The sequence below is a fragment of the Crocodylus porosus genome, unplaced genomic scaffold (genome assembly GCF_001723895.1).
Source record: "Crocodylus porosus isolate Cpor-Errol unplaced genomic scaffold, CroPor_comp1, whole genome shotgun sequence".
NCBI lineage: Eukaryota > Metazoa > Chordata > Crocodylia > Crocodylidae > Crocodylus > Crocodylus porosus.
Window position 1 is genome coordinate 212,510,935 of NW_017728886.1, and position 23,741 is coordinate 212,534,675.

Below are 23,741 nucleotides of genomic sequence, written 5' to 3' on the forward strand. Positions count from 1 at the left end.
CTTGGAAGCCTGATTCTGCCCTGACTTTACACTGCACTGGTCTATACAGAGGTCACTGTTCCCCTTAAATTTGACAAGATCTTAGTACATGTGTTGCAGGACCCTTATACCCATTTGCTAGTTTCACCATTTTAAACAGGGACTGGGGTGGTATGGGCACTATAGCATGTGGCTGACCACCCAAAGGTTGCGTGTTTGAGGCCATAATAGAAACATTCAGTGGGGCCCTGTCAGATTCCAAGGAATGTGTGAATTCTACTAAATATCTTGTCAGAAGGACTTGAGAAGGAAAGGACCACTACAAAGTTTTTAGGATTTTTTTAAAAAGAAGAAAAAAAGAGGGGAGGTGCACTCTCTCACACAGAATGAGGCTAGAAGTCACCATTTTAATAATCCATTCTGAACTCCAACAATAACAAAAAGAACGAACCTCACACAACAATTTCTGCATCAAGTCTCCAACTGGGTTTATTCCTGGAGCAATGGGTATAAGTTGTAAAGGCTGGTGCAGATGGCTATATATCCCAAAGCAGGCCTCTACATCAGGGATAGAACCTGCCTGGATATTGAACATGAAGAAGAAATTTTTCAGGCTTCCTTTTAGCTTCAATAAGCATTAATGACAAAAGAATAACAGGGAGTGACTTAGTTGTCATTAGTGAGTGATATTTGTCTATACTTAGTTGTAGAAAGGAATTATTTTCTGTGAATACTTGAAGGATCAAGAGCTATACAAACTAATCAAACAGTTTAGCACAGCAGAGACTCTCTATGCTTGAAGAACGGTGATTGCACTTGCAAGCTTGGACAACACGTTTTTTGCAACTACTCAGTTGCTCTAATAAAAGATACCACATCTACCCAAATAACCTGATAAACTAATCAAGACACTCTGCAATGACTGGAATCAAGTTCTCAGACAGATGTAGTTAGCTGTGATAGTCTGAAGTCAAGTAGAAAGCAAGGTAGATTTGAACTTTATAGACTAACCAAAGAATGGTTAGGATGGATGGATAAACAGACAGACAGCTATCAGTATTTATACTAGGGACTGATATAGGGATGTGAAAGGTTAAATGGTAAGTATATTTATTCTAGTAATGCATTACAGTTAATGTTTAGGCCTGGATGCAGTCCGGCAGGGAAAGGAAGCAGCACAGTGCCCCAGGAAGGAGGCTAGGCACAGCATGTAGCTCTGCCTCCACCTCCCTCTCCCTGCAGCTTGCTGCTGACCTGGGACTAGGGAGGGGGCTATGTTGTCTGGCAGGGATTGCCACCACCTCCTCCCCCAGTGCTGCTGCATCAGGCCCCAGGCACCTGTGCTGTGCCAGCCAGGGCAGGCAGCAGCAGATCAGTCACTTGCAAGTTTGCCAAGAGGAGGCAAGTAGAAGCCAGCCCATCTCCCTCTGGCCCCTCTGCAGCATGACTGGTGGTAGCAGCACAGTGCAGTCGGCAGCCAGACTGGAGATATGCAGGGTAGGCTTCACCCCCCCGACCTGCACAAAAATCAGCACAGATGGGAGAACGAGTACAAGGTGGGAGGGCAGGACAGTCCTTGCCTGGGCTGCAGACAGGGAAGGTGCAAGGAGATACTGGTGTCACCAGACAGGTGGATGCCTGGCTCCTCTTGGCAGAAAGTTCTGCGGGGGACAACCTGCCCCACGTGCACATGGGGCAGTGTGAAGTAAACACACACACACATACACGCACGCTAGGTATGTGTCATCGGTTAACTGTTCAACCAGTATCATTAGAGGAGTTTAAATGGGTAACCATTTAAATAATATTTACATACATCCCAAGTCTGATGCCAGCACGGGCAGTAACTTCACATGCTTGTCAAAGACAAGCAGGAAGAGTTGGGAGGAAACTGGCAATACAGAGGGACAGAGGAATCTTCTCTACTGGCCAAGGCCTGAGGCTACTAATACCAAAGGATTTTTTGTCATTAACTTCAATAGAAACCGGATTTGATTCTATGCGACCTTCACTGAACTTGTTTTATTTTGTTATAATAAAATCCCTTTTTCATGAAGCCAGATGGAAATTGTTTTATATCTATTTTAAGGTATTTCCTTCTACTGTACATACAACACTTTCTTCCTCCTGTTTATCATCATGCAAACTTCACAAAAAACAGAATCTTCTACGTGCTTCCTTGCAGAGGAGTTGACTCAAATTTCCTAAGAATGTGCACCTGAGAGTGGAATACAGCTTTGGCTGTTTTTCTCATCTGAAATCATATTAAATTAAAGTATAGCTAACATGCTGGCAGAAAGTAGCTGTAATGTCTCCAAATTAAGGTTGCAGAAGAAGAATTGGTTCCAGATAAAAGGCTGCAGATAAAATTGGAAAAATCTCTTACTTTTACATGTTCCCACTCCCTCCTTGAAACCGTATTTTGAATTGTTAAATGCAAGGTAATGGCCTGTGGGTCTGGTGTGGAATTGCTTTTTGTGTCTTCTTGTTCCCCTAGAGGGCAAAGTCATCTGACTCTTCTATTTTCCTCATAGAACCTTAAATGAAATTGCGTTACATGAGTAAGAGGGCCATGAGAGGCAAATTACTCAATATTTGTGCAAGGAATATGCTTAGCAGATAATTAAATCTAATGCTGAAAGATTCTGGACTCAGAGTCTGACTCCATAAAGAAAGTGGCACAATCAGTGACAGGATGCTGGAGAAAATTTGCCAACATGCCAACCATTTTTTGTATGACCCTGCCATCAATCCACACAGGTTTTTTTTTAAATCTGCTTTGCTATAGATATGAGGTTTGTTTGGCATGGCACTATGTCAATCCTGAAATGAAGCTTTCAAAAGTCTTAAGTTTTTCACCTAATTAGTGGGAAGCTAGAGATCGATTTAAAACGATCTGCATGCATTTGCAAACTATAGCCAAGCATTTCCAATCAAAATATAACTGGTTACTGTGTTTCCAAATATGGATTTGTGGTTAACAGTAACCACCTACAACAGATAACTGCAGAGGTAGTTACAAAATATGAATCTGTGTGTTATAGCCCCTATATGTATGATTATTAAGTCTTAATGTTATCACAAACTAATACTGTAGTTTTTCACTCAAGAGTTATGACTTCATAGCCTGCAAACTACATTTAGAAATGCTACATCCTATCAAATTAAAACAAACATACATTTTACAGGATAAGGATATTATGCCTCATTAGTCCAAAACTTCACCTGATGTACATCTTTTCTATGGCTTAACAGGACTTAAACATGATGTCTTTTTGTAAATCTTACATTTATATCTAAAAATAGTCCTTTTCAAAATGAGTTGAATTTAAATCTTTAAAAGCAAACTTGAAATGAACATGCTTCACATATTTATCCAAATAAGTTGCATAGTTTAAACACGTTCAGTTGTGCTTTGTAGCAGAACTCACAGTAATTACTCATCTCTAAAAACTATGATGGATGTGAAATCTATAGTACATTTAAACTTTTTCTCACAGTCCTGACTACAGTTATATGAATGACTGTCACTCTTCCACTGACCCATGAAATTCAGAATACTTCATCCTTATGTAGAGCATGAACATTTAATGGACACACCCAAAATAACTGCAAACAGATATTAAAAATCCATTTATCCAGAGGGGAGAAATAGGAATTTGGAACATTTTGAGGTATCCAGCCCTCAAGTATTCTTTGTTTGCTTGCATTATTTTGTTGGTTTATTATGTAGTGTTCAGATTAAAAAAGAAGGCACAGGTGTTTCACAAGGCGCCATATTCAAGTCAACCAACAAAACCAAATTTCACATTACCAAGCCTGGGGTTTACATCTCAGCAGTGACTTCTTCTGATGCATTTTCAGTTGAGGAATTTATTGCTTCTGAAAAAGGGCCAGGATAAGTTTGAGCTATGCAATTCATTCCTCGTGCCAAATTAATGCCTTCATTGTGTTCTCCACGAGAACTGAAAGTCGGGCAGGATCTAGTCCGTGCATAGTTCTGTTGAGGTCCAGCATTGCCAACTATCTCACTCACTGTGTTTATAGGGGAGGCCCTCCATCTGTGTCTCTGCAGTTGTTCTTCTTTATATTTAATGGAATACCAGGCCAGAAAAATAAAAAAGAATCCTACAAACTTGAGACCAGCTGCCAATCCAAAGTAGACAAAACGAAAGGATGTGACATCATATTCCCAGCAAGATCCTTGCACGCCACAATCCTGTTGCCAAAGCATGCATGTAGTATCAATAACAGCCCCAAAATAAATTGGAGTAGGAATGTAAGCTGTAATAATAATAGTAACACAAATAATATGCGTTAGAAAAATCATATTTGAAAACATTTTTAAAATATGAACTACAAAATATATCAACTGAATATTGTATTAATTTTTGTTAATTCCAGTACAGTAGGCACTTCCTCTGAGAGAGTCACTGCACCCAAGCACCTTCCAAGAGAAGGGCAATATCACCAAGTTTTCATGATGATTTACTGATGTCTACTGTGTAACATGATGGAATAAAATGATTACTCCTGACACAAGATGTCACATCCCATTTCTGATGGTATCAAACAGTTTGATACTCATTAGTATTTTTTCAGTATGCCGCTTTTACTCTTTACACAGCCCCATTAACCTTTACGGATGCCCAGTGATACATGGTTGTTTACTGTAGGTTGCTGTAAAACCGAGATCTCAATCCCACTGTGATCAAAGTCAACAGAAGGAGCTTTTTTCTACTGACACTGATGGACACTAGATTAGATCCCCAACATTTTGAGGGAGGAGCAATGTGTTCTTTTCGATTTACTTGAAATACTTTGGCAAAATATGTTCTAAGCTGCTGTATAGGACATGTCTTCACAAATCTGTGAGGCTTTTCTTTTCTTACAGGGGAAGAATTTTATGGCACTCTGTTCTTTTGGGAGCCTATAGCCATGCTGAACTGAATATATCTGAGCTCGTCTATCTTGGAAGCTACCAACCTGGGCTGGCCATTGCTTGGGGTCTCATGTGCTATAGGAGGCATAAACCAAAGACTGAAAAGACTTCATTCACTCTGGCCCAGATGATGAATGCAAACACAAATATAGATATTTAGGATCTAATGATAATGGTTTACCTGAGAATCTAGTATACATTACCCATATGAATAAAGTGAAAGATATCATAAGCTATTCTGTGGAATTAAGATATAATCTGCTACAGCCAAGCAAAAGCCTGGCAGAAAATCTTTGTTTTTATTTCTGCTCCCCTGTTCTCACATACATTGAAACAGCTAAAAGACTGGTGCATTCATCTTCGCAACAACGCAATTTACTACCAAGTGTGTGATATTAGACACAACAGTGTAAAAGATTTAGTCCGTAATACAGTGAGATATAGCAAAGAAATTTCCCCGTAGACTAAGAAAAACATTAAGGGATGAAATAACCAGAGATGATCCCAGCAGGGTGCAGGACCCCCCTCCCTGTCCCACAGCACACTTACACCACGGAGCGAAAGCCCCAGCACATTGGACACGGTGGGACAGGTGGTGGCCAGAACAGGCAAAGATCTGTCCAACCTGGGCTAAACTACAGCCACGGCCTCTCCACCCAGCTCTGCAGGGCACCCCAAAGCATGGGGCCCAGGGCGGTTGCCCCAGTTTGCCCTCCCAAGATGGCCCTACCTATAACCCATAAAGGTAGCAAGTCTTATGAAAGGTGCTGGAAAAGAGTTATGATTTTCAAACTGTTCTTTCCAAGAAATGTTCTCTTCACAGAAAAATGCTTTAACTTCAGTAGGCTGCTACCAGGGTACTTGGCCCCATTTAAGTGCTCATGCTTTCCCAGGAAATGTGACATATTGGAAATGTCAACATGTGAACTTATGCACACCTAAGCTTCATGCACCTTAGCCTAAGGTGCATTGAGCCAATTTAGGTGCATGTCTACCCATGCAGACCTTAAGGCGCCTTAACACGGCTCACTGGGTGAACATGTTTGCAACCTGCAGCAGCGTAGCCAAGCTAGGCAGCCCAGTGCCAGCTGAGGGGGTGGGAGCCTCTAGTCCCCCTAGATGTTACTAGCCCGGCCCCAGCGCCACCTCTAACCCCATCCCTGTGTTCCTGCCTCCCCAGCATCGGTCAAGAGTGAGCTGGAACTAAGCCCATGGGGCCCCATGCTGCCAACGGGCACTACACCAAGAAGTAGTAGTGGTGGGTGCTGTTCTCCAAGGCTAAAGCTGGTGCAGCAGTTCTGGCAGCAGCGGTACCTGTCAGTGTGCTGACCAATAACTGCAAGTAGGGGTACAATGCCTGCCTCTGCCCCTGCCTCTGTTGGTGCAATGCGGCACAGTTCCTCTGCTCGCCACGTAACACAGGGAGCATGTGAAGCTGCCACTCCTCTTCAGCCTGACAATGCGCATACCAGGCTTGGGTTGTTTATGGGGTTTTTTGTGCCAGCGTGCACAGTCAGTCAACACATGGACAGGTACCGCTGCTGCTGGAACCACCGCTCTAGCTCCAGCATCTGCATCTTGGAGCAGCACCTGCCACTTCTTTTTGGCAGCACCCAGAAGCAGCACAGGGCCCTGTGGTCTCAACAAAAGGATGTTCTGTTTCAAAATGTAACTTATGGTAAATAATATACAAAAAGGTCAAAAAAAATATTTCATTGATAATGCCCTTGTTCCCCTGGCTTTACCTATGGCAAGTTAAAAGGTGTTTTTGATGTTTTGGGTACAATGCCCAGTAGCGTTGTATAATGGGTTTTTCCTTAAGTTTTTAAGAACAGGTTAAATAAACTTATCTGGGAAGATACAGAGAGGAAATGATCCCACTTTAAGCATGGTTAGGTCCCTTCCAGCCTTACTTTTTTATGATTATATGAATGCTTCTGTACAGGTAGCAATCAGTGTTCTTATTTACTGTAAAACTTACCAAGAGTTCGTAATAAAACAAATTGCATTCCTAGTGCAAAAGGCCGCTCACTATCTTCCACAGACCTGGCAGGCAGAGAGAGAATTTTTTTGAAAAAGACAGCCATGGCACATAATCATTTTAGCATTTTTCTTCTGGTCATCTATCTGTAATAAACATCTGACAAAACAACTCCGTATCTGCTAATGGTGTTAACACTGAGTGTTAGTTAACAAATGAATGGACCATGCTGTCCTCCATCCAGCAAAACCTCCACTTCCATAATTGGGATTTCCGTCTAAGTATCAAATTTGGCCCAAAGTCTTTTATGAAGCTCCTGAACTTATTTACAGAGTAGCTTATGGTTTCAGTAATACCTTTCTGATACACAAAACTTGTGGCTATGTATTATGACAGTGGGCTATTTAATTACACGTGGGCTATTTTTTCCCCCACAGGATCCCTGTCTCATTCAATTACACAAAATATGTATTGCTTACTTAATGTAAAGTGACCAAAATCTCAGTCTCAGACATAATCCCTGATGCTCCAAAGATGTCAAGCACAAGAAATGGTTTGTATCACATCTGGCTATGTAAGTGCTGCAGTACAGCCAGGTTAAATAGCTGTGCTAAAAGGCAGTACCAACTACCCTGGGCCTGTGGCACATAAATACTCAGGAAGTTCTCCACAACTATCTCCAAACCATATAGCTCTGTTTATAGATCACAAAGCATGTGCTATGCACTCTCAGCAGGCCTAGCTAGACAATACTTTTTTCAAATTCAAAGCAAACTTCCCATTCTAGGGAGTCCTCCAAAACATAAGCACATGAAATTCCAAATAATGCCAGAAATTCGAGGCAATTTGCTTTAACTTAGGCCCCTTCTACACGTTGCATGCATTATGCAATTACCTGGTTAATTGTGCAATTAATTTAGACTACCCATGGAAATTAACCATGCCACCTTAAAAAGGTTCAACCAGCTATTAACTTATTGCTGGAAAATGCATAATGTCTTAATATCTTTCTACCCAGCTTTAATTTTCACATGTAGTGTGGACTCCTGCTGTTGGGAGCCCTGTCAACTGTTGCAATCTCCTAGCTGTGGGGTACATGGCGTGCCCCTGCCCCAGGATCCTGCTGTCCAAGGAGAACAATGGACTCTCCTAAACACGCCCAAAGCCACTGTTAAGCAATGCACAAGGACACCTGTACCGTTACCTACTAGGGCATACAAAGATGCATAGACAACTCTCTGCCCCATCTGTGGAGACTTCACCACTTGCCTCAGAACTGCAGCAGATCCATGTGATCATGTGCACGGCAGCCAAATACAGCTCAAGCAGGGATGAGGAGGGAGAACTCCACTCCACACAAGCCACTATAGGTGAGGTCTCCTTAGTGCTTTTTCACAGGCATTTTGTGACTAAGAAACTCCAACCTCCTCTCCATTTTGAAGATGATCTCTTTCAATCCCATTCCACTGCACATCAAGGATACCCTCTTCTTAATGGCTGATTACTGGTCATGTCTCTAAGCCCTAGACATCATTAGGAATCTAATGGGGTCATATTACTCAGAGGGTGCAAGGAGAAGAGGAAGGGAAACAGAGCTGCTCTCCTAGGACTCTTCAAGTCCTACAAGACTTGCTGCTAGCATTCTGCCTAGGGGTACGCCGATAAAGATCTTTCGGGCCAACACTAATGTTCAATTATTAACAAACCATATCAGCTGATATCGATCCAATTGCTGATGTGCAGCCTTAGGGTCACAGAACAAGGAAGGGAAAGTGGGGGGAGGTCACAGTAGCAGACACAGTAACAGAGGTTCAGTAATCAGCCTTTTTTCTTTAATATAAGCCCCTACTACTGGATGAAAGCAGCCAGAAACTCAGTTAGCAAAAGTATCTGGCCAGTCTGCCTCCCTAGCAGGTTGGATACACAACTCACTAACTCTGTAGCATAAAGTGGCGCTTGTGCACCTAATAACAGAGCTGATGCTTATCTCATATTAGCCAAGCTAAGCAGCACAGAGGGGCGAGGGGCACATGGCAGAGGAAAGGCAGCAGCAGCAGGGGTAGGCACTGGGATGGGGCAAACAGCAGTCATCCATTCTTCAGAGACAGACAAACACAAGGCCCTTCCCCCCCTCCACAGCCCCATCACTGCTTTCCCTGCCACAGCAGTGAGTGGGACAAAATTAAGATGACGTTCCACTAATTAGACTCCGTACCTGGAAAAGCATAATGCATTTGTTGTTTTCCATGGACAGAATCTAATTTCTGGGGAGCTGTTTTAAACTCAAAGTCATCTTGAATTTGGGTAAATACAGCAGCCAGCATTCTTTTCCTCTCTAAAATGTAGGCATAAACACCTTTCTATTAGGGGTTCTGGGTCACAGATTCCAAGAGATCTCTCCAGCATGAAGAAATACTGGAATGAGGACTGCCACTGGTTCAAATTTCTAACAGGTGAATTACCCTGTGATGATGCCTAGTCTTACCACTCTCCTCCCCCCAGCTCCCTACTGCTCATGCAGTTCTCTCAATGACTTTCTTTTGCAAAATCTCCAAACAATATTGGCATTAAGAGCTCACTCCTTTCTGCTAGGGAAGCACCCAACTCTGAGAGCCAAAGCCCTACTTGTTCTGCTTTTGTCTAGAATATTTGCCTATCAGCTAAACGTAGTCTAGCAGTCTGTTTAGCCTGTGGTGCTATGACTGGGTTACTAGTTTTTTGCGATGGGGAGTACAGTGCTGCATCTTTCTTCTTTTGGGAGGATGCCTTAACCACTAGGGTGCTGACAAAAGATGGAATAGATGTGCATCATGGAATTAACTATGCCACCTTAAAAAGATTCAACCAGCTATAAACTTATTGCTGGAAAATGCATAATGACTTTATATCTTTCTAAACCAGCAGAGGATGGTTTTAACTAGCACTTCCAGCTTTTCCACATAGTGAACCACCAGACCAGAGGTTAGGCATTATCTAGACCCTTTTCATCTGTCCCCTTGGGTAGCCAAGCCAGGTAGATATACAAGGCCAGGAGGAAAAAAACAAGTATGGTTCAGTGAAACTTAAATGAATGGGTATTTTAAACAACTCTTTCTGGGCTGAAATCCATATTAGAAAAACATTACCATTTCTTTCTTGCATCCTGATCTGAAAATACAAATATTATTTATAGAAGATAAGAATTTCTTAAATGTACCAACGTTATTTATTTTGCACCATGTCTACTGGATATTTATTTTCTGAGAAAATGTGTTTTCCTGTTACTTATTATAATTACAAGGATCAGATATTAAACAAGTGCAATTGGCAAAGTTTCATTGGTTTTTGTAGTTTTGCAGTGTATTTTCACTGCAATGATGCATACAGTAAGGTTAAAGGTACAAAATGAATGGATGGATGGACAGAGAGGCAGAAAAGCTAAATTCTTACCTGAGTGTCACTATGATTGCTGATGGCTGGGCACATGCCGTTATAAGGGTAACTATGAAAAGAAATATTAGGAATGGGATAAGTGTATTACAGGTTCGATCACACTTCCCAGAAACAGCATAGCCATTCTCATTCAGGTACGTTTTGACAATAACCACTCTGAGCTGACTGCGCTGTCCCACTGTTGGTGGAGTGATAACTTGGCGGCTTTGGACACAGGCACAGTCTGTATAATTTCTTACCTGAGGAAAGTAAAACGGGAAAACCATAAAACATCCATATTGCAAGTCTTTTACAGTTTCAACCACAATAATGCACAGCACTTAGTGCAGGACAGTTTTCTCCTCTACAATGAAAAAGTGCCATGCCCTGTACTTGAAACATTATTTTTCTAGGTAAAGATGGGGCAAGGAACATGGCTTAATTTTAAAGCTGTCCAACCCTTCCCATTACAAGCAACTGAAAACAGAGTCTGAATAGTTTGACAAACTTTAACTACTTAGGCTGAAATGTTATTTGCTGCATGTCTGCCCCAGGCTGATTTTTTTTTTTCAATCTATAATTTCTAACAAAATAGTTTGGTCAGTTCTGAGGAAAAGGCCTTGTTTCACTCATTTTAAAAATGCCTGTAACCTTCTCTTTAAACTAAATGGACTACCAGGAATTTTGGCAACCAAAATACAGTGCCCTGTTTGCCAGGGAAATGCCATCTCTTCGAAAATTTGTACAACTATGGCCCAATGATAAGCCTTTGAAAAATCGATTTGCACCTGGAACCCAGACACTTGTGTGTTGCTGAGTCCAGTTCTCCGCTCCCACTGGCAGCTACATCAGATACCCCTTTTTTAAGGATGATTATGAACCAAACTGAACTAGAGACTTCAGAAGCCAGATCACTTGAGGTTCCATACTCATCAAGCATGCTTCTGTGCTGACTGGACTGCTCAAGTCTCTTCTAGCTGTGACTGACACGTTCCTGCCAGCCCTTTCCTTACTATTTCTGTATGGCTTCTCCTGGTTCCTGAATGATAGCCACATTTTTTTTACTTGGCTTAATCATGTCAAAATAGTTGGCTCCAAAAAACATGCCCAATCCCCCAAAATTCTTAAATAAAAGAAAGCACTCTAATTTTCTTTGTGTGGATGAGCTATCTGGATCCTCATACTTAATATTATCCCATCAAAATTAACAAATTATAATTTTAGGATTGCTAGTTCTCCTATTTCTCTGACTCCGCATGAAGGCAAGGACATGAAGTGTAATTAACCTGCTTTCTAGATGCTAAGATCACTTCCTGATCAAATCTGTTTCATGATATTCCCCATCTTCCTCATCCATTCTTTAGAGACAGTATTTTTAAAAGCAATTTTGAATCTAGCATTATCTCCTATATATAATGCTAAATTAAGTTCAGCCTCATTTGTTTACAACTATAAACAAACTACATTGTTTTCCTATGAACCCTTTGGAAACTCATAAATTTCAAGATGCAGAGCTTTCTTTGGCACTGGCCAGAAGTGTTCAGTTCCTACAGGTTCAGGACATTGAAAGATTAGGTTGTATCAGGTGGGTATTTCAAGGAGATGAGAAATTATTAATGCTATTGTAAAAAAGCACTGGTAAGAAGCCATCCTGAATGAGTGTAGAGCTCTGGTCACCCATGTTCAAGAAAAAATACTTTAAACCTGAATGGCTGCAGAGAAGAGCTACTGGCATCAGGGAAATGTACTGTGGAAGAGAGGAGGACTAAAAGGGCTTAGCAGAATGGAAGCTGAGAAGGAACAGAACTGCTCTCTTCCAAGACACTGAGGGTGCCTGTAGACATGCTCCAATGCTGCTCCAGTGTACTGTAATTACACATGCTATGGGGGAGGGTGTGAGGAGGGACTCGATTACAACACACCAGAACTGATGTAATTACAGCATGTCGGACTGAGTCTGCTGGAGCACGATAATTACCGTGCTCCAGCCAGCCACCTTATCTCGTGTATCAGCATCCCCGCACTTCAAAATGGTGGCAGGGGCACTTGAATTAAAGTTTATCGAATGAGTTTTCATTCAAGCGTCCCCAATGCCATTTTGAAGTGCAGGGACACTGGTACATAAGACGCTGTGGTACTTCAAATAGAGAAGCTTTCGAAGCTGTTCTAATTAAAGTGCCCTCCCCTCCTACCTGTAGAGTTCATGTAAAAATGCCCAGAGGGACTAAATATTGGAGAGGAAGCAACACCTAAGCAGTAGGACAATGCTGGCACAAGAAGAAACAGGTGTAAATTACTCATGAATAAATTTAGGCTGTATATTAGAAGAAGAAGAACCATCAGAGGAGAGAAGCTTTGGAATAAGCAGGAATAATGGGGGCAAAAAAAAAAAAACTCTCTCCTTTAAGAGCTCAATAAATTTATGAAAGGGAATTATATGAGATAGCAGCCTGACAGCAGGGAACTGTACTCAGTGATGCAAGGATGTCCCTTCCAGTCCTGTATCTTCCTATTAGCAGGGTCCCAAGCCATCCTGCACCTTTGTATTGCAAGCCCAGCCTCCCCAGGACCATGCTATAAATGCAATCTATTAATATAAGTTCCCATGGTGGTCTTCAAATAACTTTTTGAAAGGGAGGATTAATTTCCAATACATTAGTGCAGCACTAGCTTATGCTCAAAATTCCCAGATTTTTGAAAGCTGGACTGCTGATGTTCTGAGCTCTTGAATTGTGGGGAACTGTATGCATAAGGGTTGCTTGTGGCAGGCCTCCTCTGAAACCAAGAAGAGGGAAGCATGCCATTTGGGGTTGGACTAGATGACCTACGGAGGTCCCTTCCAGTCCTGCTTCTCTATGATACTACACTTGATCTGAGCCTTCAAGAGGCACTATCCATCCAACTCCAGCCAGGATTTGCTGACCTATGACCCTAGTGTAGACTTGCAACATTTGGGATAAGTTTGTGATGCACTCACCCCTGAGCTCTGATTTCCACCATTGATGCAGCCAGCCAGACAAGGATTAAAGTATGTTATTCCATCTGATCCACAAACAGGTTTATACTCATGAATCTTACATCCACAGTTAACATTACAGCTCCCAGTCAGATTCCTGTGGGCCATAGCTAGAGTAGGACTTAATGGAGAAAAAGAGGTTATACTGGAACAGCATGCACAAGTGCCTGACAAGAAACCAACCCACTCAAATATTCTGTATTACTGTAAAGATTTTTACTCTAGGACAGATTTAGGCATTTTTGATAGAAGGATTAAAGCAACCTCAAAGAATGATGATCCTCAGTACTCGGCAGTGTTGTGTTTAATTTGAAAATGAAAAACAAAAGCATTATTCCTTGGTAAAAATAAATAAATAAATAAAGCATCTCTCCCTCTCCCCCACTAGACACAAATAGATGCTTACTATTATTTATTTGTACTGCAGCAGTACACAGAAGCCCCATCCTAAACCAGATCCCACTACACTATGCAAATCCTAATCTACCATCCCATCCTATTCCCATAAAAAACCTCAAACTCAATTTCCTAAACCAGTCTCAAAACTTGCTAAACAAAATAGTCATGTTGTGCTCCTTGCAGGTCAACAGACTGTCTATTTTGGGCTGGGGGGGAGAAGAGGAGTGAACTCCATATATATATATATATATATCTTAGGAACATCTTGCCAGTAATTCCTTCTTTTATCTACCACAGAAGCTCGAACGTGATTGCTTAAAATGACATGAACAGCAGCACTAGGGTATGTCAACTTTGCATAAGTGTTCATGAAAAATAAAATACAAATAGAAATTATTGCTAAATTCTAGCTAACAACTGTACTTGACTCCATTAAAAATATCTCATTTCAATAGATAATTGACAATGGTGACAGGCTATCAATAGAGCAAATTATAGTTACATCTGTTTCTATTGCACTTTCTGGGCTTTACACTGTTTCATATTGCTAAATTAATGTAACTAGGAAAAGAGTGATCTTAAAAAGAAATATAGGTTTATTGTTTTACATGATTCCAGATGTTTGATCTGGAAATTTCATTTGGCTCTGCAATACTGACAGCTATGCGAAAGCTTTATGCCAATGAAATAAGTAAATTTCCCTAAGAGGGTTTTGTTCATATATAACTTGTTTTACAGATTATAGGCTTTTTGAGATCAGTCACAAAAGACACTCACATGAGCACTGCGGTGGATAATTCTTAGGTGCACTTTCATTTAATAGAAACATCAATCAGCCCTCAGTTAGGCACTTAGGCGCTCAGTACGAGATCCACTGAAGCCAACATGTTATGTAAGCACTTGCTTAAGATAGCCAGTAGAAAATGCAGCCAAGAACAGAACTTAAGTCCTATTTCTAAAAGGTAGCTTCTTACACTTGGGCTTCTCATTTGGGAGCCCGCAACTGGAGTTGGGTGCTTAAGCCAGGCCAGTACGTTTTCATGAAAGCTAAGGAAAAGTGTTGTACTTATGCTCACGCCCAGTAGCGTGCCAATAGCGTTCTAATAGCTCTACTTACAGCAAGCCTACATGAGTCATTTACTACAAAGCTGACTAAATTAGCTGCACAGTAAACATCTCAGCATTTACACGTGTGCCCCTATTAGGCTGGAATAAATTAATTTACTCCACAGCAAGACAGTACTTGTAAATACAGAATTAGGCTCTACCTATAATTCTTGGTCTCCCTTTATTTTGTTGTTACTTATTACAATCATTGCTAAGGATATCCTAATCCAGCCTGAAACTTTGCTTCCTCTTTTTCCTAGCTAAACAAGTTGATCTAATAAAAGATAAAACCTCACCTCACAAAGACTGCTTCTTCTAGGATATCCTTTGGTGACATGTGTCACTTACCTCGACCCACTTTTTATGAGGCATATGGAGTCCACTTACTTTTAGAATGTGGGATGCACTGACTGTAGGCTATAAGGACAGTAGGCAAGATCCACACACTGAATTTGTTTCTAACCTTAAGGAATCCTAACCTTAAGGAATCCTAAAATAGGCATCTACATTCTCTCTATACTATGCAGGGCCAGAGATAGCTACCAAAGAGTAGGAGCCACAAAAGATAGCAGGCTGAGCAGGGAGCTGCCAAATCTCAGTAGTAGGCAGTGCTGAGGAGTGGGACCAAGACTCATTCTTTTCAATGAGTTGGGAAGGAACCAAGTCAAGAAGTTAGCTTGAAGTTGCCACAAATTAGGTTTAGGCTGGATACCGGGAAAAATTTTCTGCACTATTAGAACAGTGAGATGGTGCAACAGACTGCCCAGGGAAGTCGTGGAATCTCCATCACTAGAGACTTTCAAGAAGAGGTTGGCTAAGCACTGGTTAGGGATAATCTAGGAGTAGCCATATGTATGTTCTATTAAGGGTATTTTTCATCCTTCTGGGCTTTGCTGGCTTCCAAATGGGTCTTGGTAGGAATTATTTTCCATTCCTGCTGCTACACACACCAGGTTTGTCTGGTTTTTTTCCACCCTCCTCTGGACACTTGTGTGTTAGCTGCAGCCAAGGCTGGGGATTTTGACAGGTGTGCCAGTGCTCCTGCTGCAACTAAGACCCAGAAATTCCTAGCTAAATGGTCTTGCCCCCTATTCAGGGTCACACCAATTGCCATATTTGGGGTCAGGAAGGAATTTACTTCATGGTATAGCCTATGCAGGGGGGTGGGATGTGATTTCCTCTGAAGTTGGAGGGAGGGGAGGGAATCTTCCTTGGATCTCTCAAGTGTAATTTAAGAACTTTTGCAACAACTGACCGCCATGGTCCCGATTTACCTGTGATAGGTCAGGGTATTATGTCCTGTGGGTGTGTTAAGGTTGACTGTAGTTTTACTAATATGTTAGATAATGGATTTGTATAGGACCGTTTGGCTAGGGATCACCCTGCCTTAGGAGGGGGTTGAACTAGGTGACATCTGGAGTTTCCTTCCAAACCTATTTTTCCATGACTTCTAAGAATTTTACACCCTGTGCTGGCAAAATGGGAATTAGAGGTCAGCTAGTCACTGAACTGCTCAGCCCTGACAAAACTAGGGTGCTTGTACTTACTGGGAGAGTCTGTACGTATATTTACACATCTAAATTAAACGTGTCTTTGGTTAGGGCCTATTAAGGTGATGTAGGCACACATCTACACGCGGATGCGCTAATGTGCATTACCTTTAGGCATGAATAGCCAAGTCGCATTAGCACATGTGCAGATGCATTAACGCGGTGTCGTTCCATTGACGCACACCACATTAATGTGCATTAGCGTGGCTACACATGAGCTAATGTGACTTAGCTATTTGCGCCTAAACTTAGCTAGCTTAGCTATCAAATTTAGGCTTGCGTGGCCTTTAATTGCCATTTTTAAGGCACATTAAGGGTGCGCACATGTAGACACACACCTTTAATGTGCCTTAAAAATGGCAATTTTAGGCTAAGCCCACTTCAAGAGGCATGTGTAGATGCACCTACTCATGATCAAAGGCAGACAAAGGGGTACTTAGGGAACTTTATTGGCAGAAACTCAGGATACGTACACTGAAGCGTAGCATACATAGAGAGACTTCCTCAGCCTGATGAAAGGTGTTTGTACCCTAAAGCTTGCAAAGAAGAATTTTTCCAATTATCTGAGTTGGTCTATTAAAAGATATTGGATTTACCCAAATAATCTTGTCCGCCTATGTCCTTAGACCAACACATCTATAAACTACACCTCTACCTACATAGAGATACCCAGACAAGTTTGTTTGTCCTACATCTAAACAGTGTAAAATTAGCCTATGTGGTACTCCAGGCTGATGAGCTAGCCAGCTTGTTCAAAATAAGCTCTACACTACACTGCAATGTAAATGTATCCTTTAGATGACTGAGCAGGAAAGGTTCTTTGGGTAGATGTTATGCATTTATTTGACTGGTGTATTTGATTAGATGACATGAGACAGGCAACAGCTGAAGAAGAGTTTTGATCCCATAATTTTTTACATTAGCTCAGAGATCCTGGATCACTGCATGTCCTAATTTAGTAGTGCTCATCCTTTGGCCCATGGGTTTCCCTACAGGTCTGAAAATGTGGCAGTGGGGGAGCAGTGGCAACATTAATTGCAGGTCTTCTGTTGCCAAATTTCCAGACCTGTGGAGAGCCCTGTAGGTCAGACAACACAGCACAGTCAGGCCAGTGTGCAGGGTCAGGCTGTGCAAGGTATGGCATGCCAGACTACACTTGTGGACCAAACCTGGTCCTTAATCTCATCCTGGATCAGGCCACGGACTGGCCCCATATGTGGTATCTGGCCCACAGACTGGCCCTATACCACTCATCCAGCCTTTAGGGCCAAAAATTAAGCACCACTGTCCTAATGGAATTGCAGTCAATTTCTAGTGAGTTACTACCTCCATATCTACAATGCAAAAGGCACATAAAGGATATGAAAGGTATTGTGTTCTTCTGCACACAGCTCCCACATTTAAATAAACTAGGTAATTGCTCTGATTGGATCTTCTGTCCGCATACGTGCTTGTCACCATGCTTTCTGTTGCATCTGGAGGCCTGCCAGCTGCTAAATAACTCCACATTTTTTAAATAAATGATTATTTGCTTTTGCTTTATGTTGAAAATTTACTTCCACAGAGAAACAATTGCTTCTTCACCAGTTTGGTAAAATAAGAACTGAAATGAGCCATTATTCACAATTCAAACCAGACTCTACACATACTGAAGTTCAGAAAATCTTACTTAAAAGAGATGACTCTCAGTGACCTAATTCCAGTGAGGATGGTGGTAGGGGAAATATGATAATATTTCAAGAAAAATATTTATCCTTAAAGTATTTCTTAAGTATCTAAAGGTATGAAGTACCAATGCTACCACCATTTCCCAAACTAGGGGCTATAGCCACAAGTAGGGTCGCACAAGTCAGGCATGGGTTACTGAGCACCTAATTCCTCTGAGTTCACAATTACTGTCTGTTTGTTCTTCAAGCCGCCAGGATTGTCCAAATCCCCAGAAAGCCACCAGCCCAGAAAACAATCCAAAACATTATGACACTGATTTTTCGTAGTTTTGTCTTCCTGGGAATATTTTCAATTTTTTGATCTTTCAAATGAATCTGAAATACTGACAAGCACAAAGACCTTATTTTTCTGTGTAATTATATGCTACAGGTTTCACAGAAATATTAGAGAGCTAGGCACAAAGTCTGTATTAGGGTCATTGGAAGGTAGTGTCCCATGGAACAAACTACAAATCAGCCCTCCACTCCACAGAATAGGTTGAGAGTCTCCTGGCCTATTTTGATTTTACTTCTTGTCATTTAACGTTTTACAGGAAATGGAGCAGACGCTGCCCAGTAAGACAAAGTTTCATGTTATTCATCCTTTTCTTTTAAAAACAAGCTATGGGGATCAGTTTGGCACTTTGACTTGTACACCGGCATGCTTGCCATAATGTGAGATTTACCAACTGGGTACGCTGATGCAATATTTTACTCCTGATTTATCATCAGGAGTAATGTTTAAAATGAGGCAAAAATCACAATTATTCAACCAGGTTTTATTTTTATTCTTGACACCACTACATTTGACTGCATAAAGAAATTCTGTCCCTCTCTCTCTCCCATTTTAATCAATGTGTGTAACCCCCAGAAGAAACTAGCTAGCTCTGTCCAATCCACAGGTTTGTGGATAACATGTACAACACTCATACCTGTGTCTTTGGCGACATACAACAAGAATTACATTTCTACCAGGAGACGTGCCATGATGAATTCCAGGTGACAACCTGGAAAATCTCTGTAAGAGTTTCTCTTGCAAGAACGAATGCTTGTACACTTTCCTCCTGAGCCAGGTATGGACATTTGGGAACATTAGGAGAAGGTTAAATCAATTCCAAATGGCTGCCCCACAGCAGGTAAGTCAGGATGAGAGGCCTAGCCAGGAGGCTTAGAGGTCCAGCAGGCTGGAGGGGGTCTGCCAGGGAATGGAGGGGCAGGTGCAACCGGCAGGTAGGGCGGGGGCAGGCATGAGCCACATGGGGTGGGGGGACCAGGTGCGACTTGCAGGTAGGGTGGGGGAAGCAGGCACAACCCACAGGTTGCGGGGGGCGGGAGTGACCTGCTAGTGGGAAAGGGGGCAGACATGAGCCATGGGGGGGGGGTTCCCCCCTAGTAAAATTATACCCCCATCCCTCCTGCCCCTCCCCCTACTGGGACTTAATTTCTTAACTCTGGCAGCAGTGACTGCTGATAAAAGCAGCTGCACCCGGGGCAGCTTGTGGGACAGGGGTTAAGAGCGCTGGCTGGGGGGGAACAAGAGGCAAGGGGGCAAAAAATAAACCAGTGCAGGGGAAGAGGGGAATGAAAAGACCAACCCTGAGGCTGGGCTGGCCAATGGTTGGATTTTCCCAGCCTCAGGTCTGCACAGGGAAAGTGTACAGAAGTTCTATGCACCAGTTTAACCTGAATCAAATTAATCTGATGCTACACAGATCCAGGTTTATCTTAAACTGGGCTCTGCCATTTTAAACCAGTTTGTGCATATGGAAATTCTACTCTGATACAGGTTTAGGCTGATTGCCAGTCACTGAGACTGGGTCTGAAAGTGTAAGGTCAACACTGGAATGAGGAAAGTTTAAATTGGGTAGACGTTTTGAACCCAATTTAACCTCCTAAATGTCTGTACTTAGCCTTGGTGTGGTCTGGGATGGAAAGGAAGCAGCAACAGCTCCTCCCTGACTCTTTTCCGAACTAGAGACTGCCCAGTTTGGGGACTGATCCCGTCTTCCCAGATTGATCTGGGAGGGGAAGAGAGCAGCAGCCACTGCTCTCTGCTTGTTTCCCAAAGCCCAGGGACTGAGAATTGGAAGCTGTCCTCAAACCTGGTTTCTGGTCCCCACTGGCTTCTCCTTGCCACCCACCTGGCCCAGCTGAGGGCAAAAGGGAACTGGGAGCCCAGAGAAGGAGCAGCCTCTTCTACTCTCTGTCTGCTCCCCTGATTGGAGGCCCCATCTGAAGAGAAAGTGGCGGTTTGCCCTGCTATTCCCATCCTCCCTCATTAAAAGGAGCAACTGCAAATGTGATGAATGTATGCACCAGGCACAAGACCCAGAATTCCATTTGATAAACAGCACTGTCAAGAAAACTATTCTACATTTCATCTGACATAACACAGGCAGAACCAGTAAGGAGATGAACTTTTAGACAGGAACAAGGATAAAATGGAATCTTTTTTATAACGGTCATTTTAATCTTAGTTTTTCTCTCTCACCAACTATTATTCTGTAGCAGGTGCATAGAGGGTTGGAGGAATAAGAGAGAGAAAGGAGATATGGAATATGGAGTTTTTAGAGCTAGGAGACCTGTTGTTATTTTCCATGTATTAAGGGATACGTAATCATGAACTGGATTCCCTACGAGATTAAGGAAGTAAGCTACAGATAAAAGCATTAGTTGCTTTACTATATTTTGGAAACACCCAAACAACAAATGGATTTGTGCATTATATTATTACTATTTATATAGATTACAGTAGCACACAGGATGTACTAGGGTCTTTCCAAACACAAAAAAACATTTTCGCCCCCAATAATTGCGCAGTCAAAAAAAAGTCTACAATGTAAAAATGGGACTAGGGAAAGATATATTGGGGGGGAAAAAGGAGATAGCTTTTATGTCTCTATATTGGTCCACCTAGTCTTCACCTTAAAATAATGAAAAGACTGTACTCCATGTTTAAAATGCTGCCAAAATAAGAGTTTTGGAATTAAATGTTGGGCTTGGAAATAGAGTGCCTGAACAGAGGATCATCTTATTAATGCTGCTTCCCTGCATGCTATGATTTTCCCATAGTCAGGCTGCCAAAGGCTCTTTTGAAATGGCCAAAAACAAGGGAAGAGGGAGAATATTGTGCTTAAGTACTGCATCTTTAAGGTTTACAATACACAGTGTAACAGAGTTCAAAAGACTGTCATTTTGCAGTCAGTTGCAGCTGGAATTAGAGGCAGAAGCTAAGAATGACGTGATTTTTATGTAGCTAGCAAACAAGGAACCTTCTCACTGCACCAGCCCGATTTATTTTTGTAGTTATTTTGATCTACTTAGTCATTGCATTTGAATTAAGAGGGCTGGTTGGGTTAACATAAGACCAACAGAACAAAACTTGAAGCTTGGGATGGAAGGATGTGATTTTTTGTCTTGACTGCCCCAAAATCTATTAAGCCAACTACAGCTTTCAATTAACCCGCAGTAACTCTAATTGGATCAAAAAAAATAGAAATAACCAATCTGTTTTATTTCATTTCCTTTGATAAACATCAGGAAAATATAAGATGTAATTAGACTAAAAGGACCTCTCATTGCTGGTTAGTACCGTTGGGAATCTACCTTGGCTCTCTCCTGTCCTGGAATACTGAACAGACAAGAAAAAGCATCAGGTAGTAGGTCCTTTGCTGCTCCTTTTGATTATCTTCCACTAAGACAATCTAAGATTTGTGAAACATGATGGCTTTTTGTACAGAAGGCTGAGCAATGAGGGCCTGTGTTCAAGCTGAATCACCTCATGGTACAGCTAACTCCCACTTGATATCAAGTTTTTAACATAATGTTGCCTGTGAGATCGCACATAGGGGTGGGATGGTACCAGCTTGCATCTCCCTTTTTGAGTAGAAGAGTGAAGTCTGTTCATGGAAAACTCCGCTTCTTCTTGAGAACACTACCTACCCCTCATGGTTTTTTTTATAGCAAAAAAGAAAAATGTCTTCCAAGTATGTCAGTGGTTCCCTAAGCAAATCCTGCAGTTCATGTGCTTCCTACTACTCTCTTCCTCACTAGCGTGTAGCAAAACTTAATCTTTTAAAGGAATTCATGAATCTCAACCTGGGAAGTATTATAGGCTGGAGGGGCAGGGGACAGGAGTGATGAGTATTCCAGCAAAGTGCTGGGTCCTTTAGTTTCCACTTGATCCACTAGGAATTACGTTTTCCCAGTACTTTGCAGGATTCAACCCTGACATGCTATTCTCACTCTTCAGTGAGTTGCAGCATATTTCACAGTTGCAGTCTCGAACAACCAAAATCTGTTCATTCAAGTTTATTTCCTCTGTTCTATGGTTCTATTTATTCATTTAGACTTATATGACCAAATTATTTATGCTCTTAGCCATTAATCCTTAAACTGCTCCAGTGGACTGAGAAGTCTATTATAACCTGTAACAAGGAACCCTTGCCCTGTTACTGAGAAGTGGTGAGGCCCCTTTAAGGACAGGGTCTTTGTAGCACAGGCAACCAGCAGAGTGGGGGTTAAAGTGTAGTCAAGTCAGCTGACTGGGGAGTCACATGACAAAAAGGGGACAGGGCCTGGATGAAATATAAGCTAGGGCCTGAGCCAGGGCAGCCAGTGTGCAAGCTTCAGGGGAAAGAGCTCTGTTACAGGGAGGCTAAAAGAGCTGTCTCTGAGATCTGCAAACTAGATACCTACAGCCTACAGGGAAGTGGGGCCCAGTCTGGGAGACAGATTGGTAGTTCAGACTGGAAGTGACTGTTAATGTTGAGACCCAGCATGGGGGATCATGGTGTTATTGTAGCCAGAGGGCTTTTTGCATTGTGCTGTGGTTTGGATGCGACTGTAAAGGGTGGTTTTTGGAGGTCCCATTAGGGACACATGATTGCTTTCAGCCCTGCTAGGGGCAGGCTCATGGCGTAGTTCGAGTACCCAGAGCCCAAGGAAGGGCAGAGCATAGGGGCTGCAGGGCCCCAGGGCCCAGACAGGGGCAGAGCTTGGGGTTGAGGTCCAGAAGTCAGGTCTAGAACAGTGGGCTCTGGCTAAGGGACCAGCCAGAGTAGAGGGATAGAAACCAGGAAGACTGAAGCCCCAACAAGGAAATAAAGGTCTGAAGTGGCCTGGTGACACCCACCCATCCAACAATGACTTATGATACTGGCTTTCCACTGTAAATCAGCTAAAAAAAAAAAAAAAAGGCATTTTGGCCACATCAGAAAAGCATAAGTTTATCTGACAAACTCAGTGAATTCCTGCTTGATGAATGGACTCTTGAGGACCTCCAAAAATTTTTAAATACCTCCAAGGTTTTTAAGAAAAGCTGGCTTTTTCATCAATGCAAAAACACTTACCCTGTTGTGTAAGGTATATTTATGCCCCCTAGATTAATGCTTTCACATCCAACAATGAAGAGTGTTGAAAAGCACAGCAAAGACACACCACTGCAGATCATAGCCAACTTTGCAGACTCTCTTGCACCAAGTTTGAGTTTTTTGATAATGTAGCCACCTAGGACAATACCAACACCAGCACTTGGGACAATAATCACACCTGCCAAGAGGAAAGTGAAGTGTAAGATTAAAATAGGAACTGTGGAAATCGAAAAGAAAAGAACTTTTGTTTCACTCACTACTGAGATTACTACAAATTC

The 23,741-nt window shown here is 42.1% G+C and overlaps 1 protein-coding gene across 1 annotated transcript in view; it reads right to left on the reverse strand.

Moving 5' to 3' along the window:
• Positions 1 to 3,169: 3,169 nt before the first annotated feature.
• Positions 3,170 to 23,741, reverse strand: part of SLCO5A1 (solute carrier organic anion transporter family member 5A1) — a gene marked incomplete at its 5' end in the record, with an annotated part of 93,650 nt that continues 73,078 nt past the window's right edge. Inside the window, 5 exons of the mRNA XM_019543548.1 lie at positions 3,170 to 4,263; positions 6,903 to 6,967; positions 10,332 to 10,573; positions 13,291 to 13,450; positions 23,443 to 23,641. Coding sequence (XP_019399093.1) covers positions 3,806 to 4,263; positions 6,903 to 6,967; positions 10,332 to 10,573; positions 13,291 to 13,450; positions 23,443 to 23,641 — 1,124 coding nt within the window. The remainder of the gene's footprint in view (positions 4,264 to 6,902; positions 6,968 to 10,331; positions 10,574 to 13,290; positions 13,451 to 23,442; positions 23,642 to 23,741) is intronic.